This window comes from Callionymus lyra, chromosome 1 (genome assembly GCF_982586985.1).
Source record: "Callionymus lyra chromosome 1, fCalLyr1.hap1.1, whole genome shotgun sequence".
Taxonomy (NCBI): domain Eukaryota; kingdom Metazoa; phylum Chordata; class Actinopteri; order Syngnathiformes; family Callionymidae; genus Callionymus; species Callionymus lyra.
Window position 1 is genome coordinate 42,390,333 of NC_141818.1, and position 15,767 is coordinate 42,406,099.

At 37.2% G+C, this 15,767-nt stretch overlaps 1 protein-coding gene across 1 annotated transcript in view; it reads right to left on the minus strand.

The window, feature by feature from the left end:
- Positions 1-15,304, minus strand: part of rbm20 (RNA binding motif protein 20) — a 42,061-nt gene extending 26,757 nt beyond the window's left edge. Inside the window, exon 1 of the mRNA XM_087808324.1 lies at positions 15,206-15,304. Coding sequence (XP_087664450.1) covers positions 15,206-15,267 — 62 coding nt within the window. The 5' untranslated portion in view covers positions 15,268-15,304. The remainder of the gene's footprint in view (positions 1-15,205) is intronic.
- Positions 15,305-15,767: the final 463 nt, after the last annotated feature.

A 15,767-nucleotide genomic window follows, 5' to 3' on the forward strand; every position in this document is an offset into this window, starting at 1 on the left:
AAAAAGTTTAGATAAACCTGCGACTGTAGTTGTGTTAAATAAACAAATCAACATTTCTGTGAAATTATCCAACAAAACATTGGCAAGAAATTGACATTATTCGTAAATCTTTGACACATATAATACTGTTAGTGTCCCGATGATTTTCTGGAAAACAGTTCTATTTTTTTTTTCCTTATTTGTATTTTAGTGCTTGATATTTTATCTTTTTTTTTGACTTCTTGATAAAACAATGAAGGATAAATCAAACACATAATGACTTTAATATCGTCCACACCCAACAGAATGCACTTGTATATATTTGTGTTTTCTAATTTTAAAGCACTAATAGCAACATAAATATCGAGGTAACGTTGCTCTATTAGTCCCTGCTCTCACCAGTAGGTGGTGCTATCCTACCAAAGCTAGCCACATGGATGTTAAAGAGATATTGAGTCGACCATCTGGGGGCGCTACACACTCGCTGCTCAAGTGTTCTTTGATGAAATTTAGAGACACAACATACGAGGTACACTTTTGAAAAATAATTAAAACACAAGCGAGGTCAGGATTCGACAACAGCTCGTTCACCGAAGACTCATTTATTTTCCTCTTTTTTTCAGTCCTTGAACGATCCAACACACCTGTGACCATCATGCCATGAGGGCCACAGTGTGGGTCAGGAGAAGAGTCAGGTTGTCTTGCACCACATTTGGCCCAGTCACAACAGGGGGCTTGAAGGCTGCTGTGTCTGATTTACGGGTGTCTGATGGGCGCGGTATCTGTGCCACGAAGAAATAGTTTCTGTCCCCTGACGACCCCCATCGGGCTGGCGCTGCTTGTCATGAGAACGGTCTTGATTCATGGCTGTATCTGATGGTGCTTGTAAAGTAGCAGGTTTGTGCAGGGATCAGTCACAATGTTTTTATGGAGTCACCCAGAGATGCAGCACATGACTCCCAGAAAGATGAGCAAATAGAACCAACCATCACCGCGCGCTGTGCCAAACTATTCATTTCAATTATACTTGCATCATTTTCCCTACATTTAAGGGACCCAGAATGTACCCCGTCTCTCTCCCACAGAAACTAGGATAGACTCCATAGATATTTTTGGTGTTGCAGTTATAAACCTCCATTCACAAGATGGCAGCAGTTGTTAGACTTAGACTTAGACTTAGACTGCACTTTATTGATCCCTTTGAGATGACACTCTCAGGGAAATTTCTGTTACGTCCTGCGCAGCTAAATGAAGAATAATATCCTGCAAGATCCCTGAGATGACTGAGGATGAGAGGATACAGTGAGTCCAGCTCCTTTTAAAGCTGATGTTTGGACATATTTTGTATTGTAAGAAGTTTCTACTTCGTCAAGAGTCATGTGGTCTGTACATTCTGAAACACCAGAGTCAAGTACTGGACAATACTACACATATAAACTTGTTACTACACTTTCACAACACCAGAGTCAAGTACTGGACAATACTACACATATATCCTTGTTACTACACTATCACAACACCAGCGGTAAGTACTCAAAAATACTACACATATATGCTTGTTTCTACACTATCACAACAACAGAGTCAAGTACTCGACAATACTACACATATATACTTGTTACTACACTATCACAACACCAGAGTCAAGTACTCCACAATACTACACATATATCCTTGTTACTACACTATCACAACACCAGAGTCAAGTACTGGACAATAGTACACATAAATCCTTGTTACTACACTATCACAACACCAGAGTCAAGTACTCGACAGTACTACACATATATACTTGTCTCTACACTATCACAACACCAGAGTCAAGTACTCGACAATACTACACATATATACTTGTTTCTACACTATCACAACACCAGAGTCAAGTACTCCACAATACTACACATATATCCTTGTTACTACACTATTACAACACCAGAGTCAAGTACTGGACAATAGTACACATAAATCCTTGTTACTACACTATCACACCACCAGAGTCAAGTACTCGACAATAGTACACATATATCCTTGTTTCTACACTATCACAATTTATCATAATATATCGTATTGTTGACCCTGTATCCTGATACGTATCGTAATGCCAGGTTCTTAACAAAACACACTACGCTCTTGTTTGACGCAAACTTGTGAATGTTAATGTTTAAAATGAAGACAAACTGACAGTCAACAGTGAATAAAGAACCAGACATAGTGAAGTCGTGCGATGGTGCCGCTCTTGTTGTCGACGTCTACTTCGTGTTTGCCATTCTCTACCCCCTGCAGGTTGTGGCCGCCCTCGCCATGTGAACGGTGTAATCCTGGAGACTGGGGGTCATCGAAAAACTCGCAGGTCAAATGAACCTTCTGACTTGACAGCTGCCTTCCAAGTGTGGAACTTAAAGAGCATTCCAGCAAATTCTTCCACGATTAGAGAAACTGCCACCGGTGTTCAGAGAAGTGCTGACGCAGGACCGCGGAGAACGACACCTGTTTGACGGATTCACGTCTGATTCAATTGATCCAAATACTTGAGGGAGCAGGATTCCTCGTAATCAGACATCTTTATTATCCTTATATGTTGACCTAGTTCTACTAACAAAATGTCAATTTTTGCACCGTTTTGGATAAAGTTAAGTGTTATCTACTATAAAATACTTTCCTCAAGCATACAGGCAGCAAAGACTATTCACATTCAAATCAAGTATATTTATTGATGTGTATTAATGCCTTCATTCCCTTTAGTTCAACAAAAACATTTATTGACAGAAAGAAAACATGTAATTGAAGCGATGCTTCTCTGCATTTTTACCTTTTTTAACTGACTTATCTGCTGAAAATGCTACATGAGTTTAAGTGTGTCTTTAAGTTAAGCAGTTCACTTGACATTCTATTCTATGTTAATCTTTGTATCCTTTGTTATTTATCTTTGAGCTATGTTCTTTATCTTTAGACTTAGACTGTGTCATCTTGTACTTTCTTTTTATAGAAACTTTGTTCTTGTTATTTTAATTTTTTTTTTATGAATTATCCTCAGTATTGCTGTGTCTAATTGCAACAACTTTCATGCCAGAGCTGAACCTCTTCCTCTTGACCAATTGCAACAGAGTAAGCTGGTCTGGGGAAGGATTTTTTAACAAACCAAACACATAGAACGAAAGTTGAAGAAAAAATAATTTTGGATCTAATGGAATCAGTTAATAAGATTATCTATGATAGAAAAACTTCTCTTTCCAATATTTTTCTTAATTGGTTCTTCATATTCCTTTTCAATTTATCTGTACATTTCTTTATCTTAATAATAGTCAACCAATCCCTGGTCCACATGGCAACATGATGATTCATCAGAGAACATACATGAACTACCAGAGTTGACGTTTTCAATAAATATAAACAAGAAGGATCTGTCTCGCCTGCAGTTAGTACAAAACTCTGCAGCCAGAATTCTGACCGGCTCTAGTAGAAGAACTCACATTTCACCGATCCTTAAAACTCTGCTTTGGCTACAGTTTCTTTCAGGATCAACTTTAAAATTCTGATTCTTACTTTCAGATCTATTCATGGTCAGACCTTCCATCACTGATCTGATCCAGACTTACACCCCAGCTCGGGCTCTGAGGTCTGTGGATCAGAATCTACTGATGGTTCCTGAACGGTTCAGGACCAGAGGAGAGAAATCCTTCCAGACTGTTGCTCCTAAGCTTTGGAGCGATCTTCTTCTGTGTTTGATGATCTACTGACTCCTTCAAGAAACATCTTAAGACACCTTTATTTGTGCTTTCTCTTAATTTTCTTGTTACTGCTGTGTTTGTCTCTATGTTGTCTTGACCTTTTAAAGTTTGCATTCTAACTTTCTATTGTTTGTGATTGTTAAAGTGCAAGTTCTAATTTACTTACTCACGTATTTGGCCTGCAGGAAGACTTCCTAGTAACACCTACACCTGATCAATAATGTACTGGATCACAAGTTTTAATTGATCTACGTTCCTCTCGAGTGTTCTGCTGTCACGTGTGACTCGTGCTGACTGGAGGTGCGAGAAAAGTCCAGTTGCCTGTGATTTGCTGACACCGAGCGACTAACTGGGTGCTGAGAGCTGAATGTCTCCCAACAGCCGACTAGGATTTCAGACAAAGTCGCATTAAGCATTATTGGACTTGTCAGATTGTGCTGCTTCTATAGCGATGCTGAAGGCACAGACAACATAGCAGGGATCTTGTTTAAAACCAAAGTTTCATTCTCCATTATAAATATATATATATATCTATACCTATGAAGGTTATTTGAGTCGGCTTGGGTTCTATCCTGGGTGCTACAGAAACCGTCTAAATACTGCATTATTTTTAGTGCGAAAATTCATATACAATAGATCATATTGAACAAGTTACAAAGTCTTTCAATGTTTTTGTCCCTTTTTTAGCACTATTTTAAGACCCTGTAAGCATGTTAAAGGGTGATAAAAAAATATTTAAAACTAAATAACATGGCCTTTGTATTTTTTGTTTGTTCACGGTTCAATTCTATCACCTGTGTGCAACAAAAAAAAAAGCAAATTTCCTAATAAAGAAATAAACAGCAAGAGTAAAACTCCATTTATATTGTAAAAAAAAATTGGTTCTTGATAAAGCCAATAAAGCATATCAGAGTTCTGTGTGTAAAGATAAGAAAGTGGTGACGATCTATAGCACCTCATACGGAGGAGGTGTTACATACAAAGAAAACTTAACTTAACGTAACGGCCAGAGGATGTCAGCCCGGAGAATGAATGTTCGACAACTGACTCTTAACAGCCATTTTTCTGCTGCTCTGGAATAGTTATTTATAGCTTTTGCTGTTGACAGATCATTCTTTTTCACTGCAGTCTGTTATCCTGTCCACTGCCACGGTCGGCAGTGATATTCTGATTTATTACGATGTTTCACAGACAAAGTTTCAGACCACTTCTCGCAGCACAGACGATACACCCCCGGGTTTAGACTCCGCTCCAAGTCTTCCCCGGCTGTGGTCAGCAACATCAGAGCTATATCCGTACACAAGGTGACGTCGCCTCTTTTCCCACATCCCCTCCCCTCGGTCCATCCATCCTTCCTCACATTTCACACTTTCTCTCTGTTCTTACCTCACTCCGCTTCTTCTCCGTCCAAAGCAAGCAATGCATTTTACCATCTGTCACGGCTCTCGTGCTCACGGTCACACCCCGCCACATCGTCCCTCTTTAACCTTCCAGCCAATAGAAGGTCTGGTCGCGTCTCACCTCCCCGTCATTGTTCGGATGACAGTCGAGCATACGACGGAGACCAACAGTGTTCATAAGCCAAAGAGACGTTAGGCAGGTCCGTGGGCCACATGGAGGAAATATGGAAATAAATGTATCCTCGAGTGACACCTGACCAATTATCTATTTAAGTTTTGGGTTTTGAACATGACTTACGGTCCAACATGGTTCTCCGTTCTCTCTTTAGACCAGACATCCAAGTGAAAGGTCACAGAGAAGGGATCTCTGGCAGATTAAACCGGCAAACCGGTCCTGGTTGTTGTTGGAATAATGGAAGGTAATATTTGTTATCCTGTTTACAACATTTTTGATAAACATACCAGCTAGTTAAAGCTGCTAAATAAAAAGAGGTAACCTATCGTACAGTATTTATATAGCAAAATTCAAATACTCAATATGAAAATGGCATTTAAAATAAGGTTTATGATTCTACAGAACCTCTTCCATCTAAATGATTAAGGAACAAATAACTAAACACTGAAATAAATAAAGGAAAATTGGATTAAAAAAAACCTTAAAGGCATCATCTTTGACCAATAACTGAATTTCGTTACGTCGAGCGTTTTAGATCTATGAGTATTGAAGGAGCAGGTAAATGAAAAAACACAAATACCATCTAGAAACCTTGGAAGTTTTTCCTGGTAAGACAATATTCCCACACAAGACTCTCTCGATTCTTAAACACATGTTTAAGCTTGTTGGCATCATTTAAATGTAATTTTATTTTAAGCTTTAATTTAGAAAATGGTATTTGATTTATTGGTTACGTAAGATGGATTTAAATGTCAAACACGTGACCAAAATAGAACAACTCCTTACTATTTACCAACATTATTTAGGGTTATAAACAGCATGCTTTTAGATCAGGATAGATTATCTTTCCGTCTTTTTCCGACGCGTGAGAAATAAGTTTGGCCATATGGTCTCGCACTTCTGCCGTCAGGCGACCACGGACGTCCCAAGCTGTTAGAATCATTAGCACAAATTAACCAAATTAGAAGGCGCGAGCTTCTCGCTCACAGCTGCTCCAACAACTCTGAGGTGACAGATTTTAAGTGAAAATAGGAAAATCCTCCTCAGCAGCCACATACCGAGGGAGTATTAAAAATGATCCACAGTATTAAAACGACAAATATATTTATCACCAAATGTTCTAGTTTAAAAGTTTCCACCTTAAGAAAGTCATTTCACGTCGTACTAACGGATCCAGTCCAGCTTGTGTCGACAACACAATCCGACACAGCATCGTGGATACACACGTTTATGTACGGTGTATTAGACAGATATCAGACGCCTGCGAGAATTAATCTTCCACATCTGTCAATGAACATTAAAACAGATTTGCAGCATCTAAAGTTACACGCGCAGATAAACAGTGGATGTTCGCACGACTGTAGCGCTTCTTCAACACCGAGTCGACAATACAAGAGCTGCTCGTTCAATGTTTTCTTTGGGTAAATGACAAGTTATGAAAGTTACACAACAACCAACAGAGTCAGACGTGTTCTATACGAGCAACTGATGATATAAGTAAGTAAGTAAGTAAGTCATTTTTATTTATATAGCGCTTTTCCAGACCAGGGTCACAAAGCGCTTAAACAATCAAAACAATATTCAATAAAGTATATACTTTAAAGATCAAGATAACACTGATAACACAACAGGAGTTCCAGAAAATCAAGAAAAGCCTGAACAAATAAAAACGTCATGTTAGACGTGAAACTTGCATCCTAGTAGGTTTATAATCATTACATTCTTGACTTAAGTTTATTCATTCAAATAGTCTGTTGATCTTAACTTCACAAGGACATCTTGTTTGAATTCCTATCAATTGTATGATAAAGTACAAATAAACAAAAAGTTGCAATTTTAGCTGGAGTGAACGAAGCATGAGCATTATTGTGCGACGGATACAATCTCTTGTTAGTAACAAATGTATACTAGGATTAAATAAAAGTATAAAATATCTTTATAAATGTCAACAGATAGGAAGAAGAAGTACAAATATATAACAATTATAAGGTGAATGAAATAGATTTATGAGTATGGTTGTGTATCTTTGCGTGATTGAAAAATATCAGTTAAGAAAAAAAATATATACTTGGACTTGATAAAAGTATTGAATATAAATCTAAATGTAAAAAAACATTGAGGGATAAGGATATTTTATCTGGAAAAAAAAACATAAATAAAACTGTTACCAACAGTAATCTTTATAAATGTCAACAAGCACGTAGAAGAAGAAAGAATAAACAAAGAAATACAGATGTTAAAATCATAGCTGCAGCGAATAAAATTGTTTCATAAGCTTCATTGTGTGACTGAAAAAATGACAAGAAAACAAAATATACTTGGATAAAAGTATAAATATCACCAAACATGAAGGGGTAAGGATATATATAATCCAAACAAATTAGTAAGACAGTTTTTGATAGAACCTACAGTAACCTATTTATATATTATAAATGTCGACAAACACAAAGAAGAGAATAACGGTTAAATTATAGCTGGAGTGAATACATTTGTTTTAGGAGCTTCATCTTCCGAGTGAAATAATGTCATATAAAGAAAACAAAATACACTTGGATTGAACTAGGGTATAAAAAGTCTTTATAAAAGTCAACAAACATGGAGGGATATGGGTTATTTTTAAAAGGTCAAGTAACGGTCGTTAATCACAGTTTAATACTAATAAATACTTATCAGACAGGCCTGAGCGAGACTTATCTTTAGATTACTGTGGTAACTAATAAATCCACTGGCTGCTGGCGAGCAGGAACAACGCTTCTATTTCCACGCTCATGACTCACTGACAGCTGGGACTCGCAGATACACAAAAGCATGAACCTTTATTTATAAGCAATCTCTTTTTTTTGTTGCCAGTAAAAGTCACGATGGACTCCCTCTTCGTCTTCTACACCGTCGTGTGAACGTGTCGTCCCTGAGCTGCGATAGATCAGGCCGAGGTTAATCATCAGGAAATGCACTGAACGCGTTTAGTGTCGTGCTGACACACAGAAAGCCCTCCAGGCGCTCCTCTTCCTCGCCGAGGGTATTTTGGGTGAGACCAGCTCGCAGTTTTCTAATCTGTTTCACAAACTGTCACAGCATGAAGACGCTGTTTATTTAGTCAGCCCTCCGTCACTGTTGTTCTACACAGACGACGCTCTGCTGAGAGCGGCACGAGACGTCGATAACAGCTGCCAAGAATAAAGACAACAGTTGAACCAAACAAAAAAAGAGGATGGAAACATTCTATGACAAAACTTGAATGATTTACTGTTGACTCGTCTCCAACCCTTCAGTCCTGCTAATGAGAGATGACTTGTGAATAAAACACTTCATTTATATGTAAATTATTCACAAGACATTTTTATTCGTGCAGGATTTTCCTTGATTTTCTGAGACTCCTGTGTTCCTCTCGGTGTATAAGTATATATTTTATTGAGTATTAATTTCATTGTTTAAGCGCTTTGTGTACCTGGTCTGGAAAAGCACTTTCAAATATTAAGTAACAAATATTACTTACTTATTTACAATATGACAATATTTGAGGTATTTATACAGTATATAGTGTATTCAACCTTTGTATGCAACAACTCTATGTGTGTGTTGGTGTGTTTGAATGATAATTGTGAAGTGAATGACCACTGAATATGAATATAACTTTCTTGTTTTAAGACTTAATTACTTTTACTTGAAAATTCAATAAAATGAAACATTGGAAAAAGAAAACATCATATTTGCAAGTTTTTTCCATGTGTTTTATTATTTATATAAGGAAGTAAATATATTGTATATACATGGGGATAATGTAAGACTCAATGTTTTATATTTATCATGTAATTGCATTATTATACCCATTGTTTTTGTCTCCGCTAATAACTTTTTTTTATCCAAATTACACTAAGGCTTTATTGTTTTGTTCCCTTCTTTCTTCTGGCTTGAGGCACTAGTTCATTTAATGTGGACAACAGTTACGCTGTTAAAGTCCTAAGAGGATATATATACTGTATTAATGCTAAACCACAGTATTCCAGCAACTCCTTACTTGCTCCATTTTCTTAGTTTGAAAGTAACTAACATAATCACAAACCTACACTCAGTTAGAACCTATGATGACTAAATAAATGTTAGCCCACTACCGTCATCCTGCTCAAACTAATCTCACTGAAAAAACTGAAGGTTTTCATTTGAGCGAATGATGAGCTACATTCACCTGATGTGTCCAAAAAAGGGTCTTATTTGAACATATAAAGAGACAAAAATGACCTAAATTACTGTTTTATAGCTAAAAAACTCAGGTAAGGAACATTTTCTGTTTCTAAAAAGAAGAGTTATTTCTAAACCTATGGTAAGATTTATTTTTTATTGTTAACAAGCAATTCAGGTGTAATTTAACTTAAGTCTTTTAATATCTTGAAATTAGAGGATTTTAGAACAATATGGGGAATGTGACTTTAATTAAGTGTAATCTAATAATACAAATATTATAAGTCTTTACTAAGAATAAACCTTTTCATTCATATGTGAAGAAATATTCAATAGACAAGGAAGAGCAAATGTTTAAACTTAAACCCATTTAGGAAAATGACTCCATTATTCAAAGAGAATGTCCGTCCAAGATACAACAACATGGTCTCTGTTGACGGATGAATGAATCTGAGTGCTGGTCTCTTGGGACCCTCTCTTCCTGTAGTCAAGGTTTCTTTGTCCGGTCTAACATTCTGGATTCCACGCGTGTGAAATCTCAGACGCCAGCATAAATATTTCAAGCCAAGAAACATGCAGATGTACAGTATGTGAAATTGCAGCTGCAATGTTTCAGCAAAGACGAAATGTGAACGCCGAACATGCCCCGAGGGAACAAACCTTATATTGCCGTCTGAGCTCCAGAGGCAGGAGACGACAAACATCATCATCATCATCATCATCAATCACATCTCCAAAGACAACATTTTTTTAAATAGTAGTATTAAACTTTGTGACCGTTTTGTCTAATGTTGTTTTTCAGAATCAGAATCATTTTAATGCCAGTTATAGTTGAATTCCAAGTGTAATCGTCACAAACATTCCGTCCTGATCCGTGTCAACGACCTTATTTTCCTTCATCCAGTTTCCAAACCGTTGACAAGATGGCAGCATCTAACACGGCCGTTCGTAAACGCGGGCGTAAATCACTGTGAAATCCGTTAAGTTTTAAGGGACAGGCTTAACACCGAATGCCACCGGCAGAGACTCGTGAAGGACGGCGTCTCCCGAAATGTTGGCCCCGTCGGCCCTCGGCGAGATCTCCAGCGAAAAGGTGTGATCGGGAACACGTGGATCCGCTGCCGCCGTACGGGGAAAACCAATAGGAACGAGGGCCCTCGGCAACCAGATCCTCAACCCCTGCCATATAATACGTCTAACTATAACTTAATGTTGCCACAAATCATCACACTTTTTCACGCTGACACTTGCTGCCACATACGGTCACGATCAAACCGTTAGTGATGACGAGCATATAGTGTTTGGCCTAAAACCATGATTTGTCGACGACAAATGAGCCAAATATAGTCGCAAAAAAACTGATGTATTCATCAAACCTGGGAGATGTTAATAAAATGATTTTAAAAGGCACAATAAATACAAATTTCAATCATAGAACAGAATGGAGTTAAAAAGAAAAACAAACGTATCCCTAACAAAAAAATGACATTCAATTACAGCCATTAAAAGTCTGACGATTGATTTCAACATACTTTTCCTTTTCTGATCGATTTTAGAAGAAAAAGACTTAAAAAGGTTTGTTTGTTTTTGTTCTGCCAGACACTCTGGCAGAGACTCTGAATTGTAGTTGTTCCAGTGTCTTCCACTCACTCCAAACAACGGCCAAAAAGCTGTTTAAGTCAACTGTATCCTCTCATCCTCAGTCATCGCTGGGATGTCGTTGTTCCTTTAGGACTGCAATCTAGCGGCCGGAGGTTTAATTGCAACACCAAAATGAATAAACGCAGGAAAATTTCCATGTTAACTGTTATGATATTGAAATAGCTAGTTGTTTTTATTTTATACCACATTCTATTGAGTATAAATTAACAAAAACTTTAAAAGTATATATATATATATATACATATATATATATATATAGCTTGAAAAAATAAACTGATACAATGCCGTTGAATATGGAGTATTTTTTCTCACACCGCTAGGATTAAGAGAGGGAATTTTATGGGTTTAGATAGCGTTAAAGATCAGTATAAGGGCTGTGAAAAAAAATTGTGATTGAATTTAAAATACCTGCTGTAATGCATCAAAATAAACTTGAAATATATATATATAAAGTGACCAAACACACACATGCGATGCACACTGTACGTTCATTCAATAACATGGTTGATGTTGTACTTATACACATATATTGTAGTATATGAAACAGAGACTATTTGTATCACAGCTGATTTAAAATCACTGTCGGAAACTGAGCGTGGAAAGTCAACACTGGGTTCTTAACCCACAGTTCATTACAAGGCATTAGACATCTTAACACATGATCCGGTCATCAGACGACTTGACACAACATTACTGAATTAATAAAGGCTGCAGCCTCCACCAGCTGACACATTTGGAAAGCAGTCAACAGAGAGCACAGCACTAATAAAGGAGCACCAAGTGAATTATCACCACAGAGGTGTGGTCCTGGACCACTGCGATGGTGGACGGCTCTGTGCTTTTACATGACACTGAAATCTGGCATCTATGTTATTGGGGAACTATAGATAGCAGGGCTGGTGCTCGAAGGGTCGCGTCGCTCATCCTCGCCGTGTCAGGGAAGGAATTCCAGTTATAACTTGATAATCGCCGACAGTGTACTTTGACTTAAGAGGCAAACAACTGTCAAATACCAGTTTTTAAAAAAGCTTTATATATAACCAATTAAAAGATGTTTTTCTTTTTCTCAGATGCTTGAACAAACAACTCAATTTCAAAAGAATATTTTATACAGAAAACTAAAGATGACCATGAATATTTTCAACAAGAAGTCAGTACTTTCTGAAGGAATAATTGAATCCTGCGAGATCCCATCGATGACTGAGGACGAGAGGATACAATGAGTCCAGAAGCTTTTAAAGCTGATGTTTGGACATATTTTGGTTTGAAAACAAATGAAAGTAGTTACGTCCTTGTCAAGAGTCTGGTCAAGTACTGGTCAATAATACACATATATTCTTGTTACTACACTATCACAACACCAGAGTCAAGTACTGGTCAATAATACACATATATTCTTGTTACTACACTATCACAACACCAGAGTCAAGTACTGGTCAATAATACACATATATTCTTGTTACTACACTATCACAACACCAGAGTCAAGTACTCGACAATACTACACATATATCCTTGTTCCTACACTATCACAACACCAGAGTCAAGTACTGGGCAATACTACACATATATCCTTGTTACTACACTATCACAACACCAGAGTAAAATACTGGGCAATACTACACATATATCCTTGTTACTACACTATCACAACACCAGAGTCAAGTACTGGGCAATACTACACATATATACTTGTTACTACACTAACACAACAACAGAGTCAAGTACTCGACAATACTACACATATATCCTTGTTACTACACTATCACTATATATCCTGTCGTTGTCCCTGTATCGATATATGTATATACGTAAAATAAAACTATTCAATTGGTAATAAAGCCCTTACAACGATGTTATTAATACTGTATTTTAATTGATGTGGAATTATAATTAGCATGTAATAAATTAATAAGTTGGTAAATAAGGTGGGGGTTGTTTAAGTTTAATCATTTCAATCATAGCCAACGTCTTGAGAGACGTCAATGATGAGATTCTTTGAAATCTAACAACAACATGATAATATCTACACTTATAGAGGTTAACTGTCTGCATGTCCTCAGATTTAAAGTTATACTCCTGTGTTGTTCTCAGTATTATCTTGATCTTTAAAGTATGTACTTTTTTGAGTATTGTTTTGATTGTTTAAGCGCTTTGTGACCCTGGTCTCGAAAAGCGCTATATAAATAAATATTACTTACTTACTTACTTAATTACTTATATAGGTACAGCACACACAAACACACACACACACACACACACACACACACACACACACACACACACACACACACACACACACAGACGTACAGTGCACCATCATGTAAGGAGAATTCCGACATGACTGTGGTAACTATTAGCCATTGGTGACCTTTGACCTGTGCCATGCAACTGTCAGCCGTTTAACATGGAGCTTAACCACAGTTGTCTCCACGTGTCAACAGAGCCTTGAACACATGGCTCAGGTGCTGGTTCCTGAGATTTACTCTATTATTTTGTGACGTACGCTCACCTTCTTAGATTAACTTAATTTTAACGGTGAATGTAACTGATGCATGTTTACTTTTCCCCACAGAAACAGATTCAATGTTGTATTTACTCAATTGTTTTTCAGATCCAAAATACATTAAATACGTTGACAAAAAGGGATGTATTTGTAATTTATTTGTTTCAATCATGTATGTAAACAATTAACCAAAATCTTTCAAAGTAGCATTAAAATGCTTTTTGGCCATTATATATTTTTTATATCACTTAACTATAATAAAGAGATGATTCACTTAATTTGAGTCATTAACTTGTATTAACTTATATGAATCCTGAAACTCGTGCTAGTTTAAAATGCAACATTTTCAGATGTCATTTTAAAATGAAATGGCAAAGACGAAAACAGTCAAAAATTCATAAGACGTGAAACTAATTGAAACTAATTGAAAGTCGCTCACAGTGAGATACAAAGCGAATTACCTTCCCCGAGACATCCTCGCGCGTCAAGGTTTCAGAAGCAGCGCGGCGTGAAGCTAAACAGGTTCCGGCTGTAAAAGCGCGATCAGACGAGTGTGAAGACTGAGCTGAAGTCATGTGTGAAGTCTGCGAGGAAGTGTTGGAGACACTTTCTCCTGCGTGACACGCCACCAGAGTGATATAGGGCCGGCAGGTGGACCCGGGGTAAGACGAGGAAAGTGAAATATGGAAAAGGTTAAAATCATGGTATACGGCATGTTTACCACGCTGGACTTGTATCATAAATCCTCGCAAAGGCCGATGTTCCTCCAACAATTAGCAACTTTAAAGCATTGGATTTAGAGTCGTTACAACTGAAAATGTTATTTGATTATATTAACAATATTTAAAAATAATTTACATTAATTACACTACTTTTTTTTTTCTCTCACGGCAAATGTATAGATATAAGTCCTCAACAGCTAAAACTATTTGACTTTTGTTACACAAAAGTAGTTATTGAAAATTACTGAAAACTACTTTAATATGCTGAAAACTTAACGCTGAAAACTACTTTAATATGCTGAAAACTAACGCTGAAAACTACTTTAATATTCAGTATATATATTATAGAGTTTGGCCAACTTTGCGTGACATACATCTGGTCAAATAATACATTTTTACTTTTCTATTTAAATGTAAGATATATTAAACTTTTTTATTAAATTGACAATTAATATATATATTTCGTTTAGTTTTTAGCTGGAATAACGTGTGTGTGTATATATATATGTATATATATATATACATATATATATATATATATATATAACTACACACAAACAATACTCATTACTGATGAAACCAGAACATTATGAACATTATAAAAATAATAATATATATATTGTATTATTATATTTAAAAATACCTCGAAAAACACATTAAGCGTATATATCAAAATCGTTGTTTTATTCATCTTAAACTTGAATAAACTGAGTGTTTATCAAGTTTGTCACACAAAGTGCAGAGGTTAGTTAGTCGTCCATACGCTATATTACATACATTGAATAGTTTCATCAAACATTGGCCTAAACCCTTGAAACAAGCACTCGTGTCGTCCACCGGTGAATCTCTCTTACCTTTGGAAGACGTCACCGCTCGCGTCTGATGGGAATCCACCAGCTTGTCCTTTTCCCAACATTTTTCCTCGACTTCGGGGACGCTTCCTGTTCAACTCCTCATAAGTTACGCCCGAAGCCAACTCCCTAGCACCACCTGCAGTTTTAACACCCGCTCAAAAATAACTGCAACAATCCAAAGAAAGCAAATCCCGAGGAAGCGACCTCCTTTACTTCTCAGACAGAAGTGTTTCTTCGAGCACTTAACACTCTTGATCCACAGCCGCCAGGAGAGGTGCCCCCCCACACTCACACCCCCACACTCACCCCAAACTTTATCTCCTCAAACAGCCACTCCAGACAAACTATGAGCCCCCCAAACAAGAGTAGAAAACTAGTGTCTTCAGGACTGTCTGGGGCATCAGAGAGAATTACAGAGTTGGTGGAACAACTGGGACAGACCCACCAGCAGAACAGCAGGAGAAGAAAGTCTCCCAATTATCACCTCGCACCAACACACACACACACACACACACACACACACTGGACTGGTGGAACTCTGGGAAAGCCATCAGTCGCACGG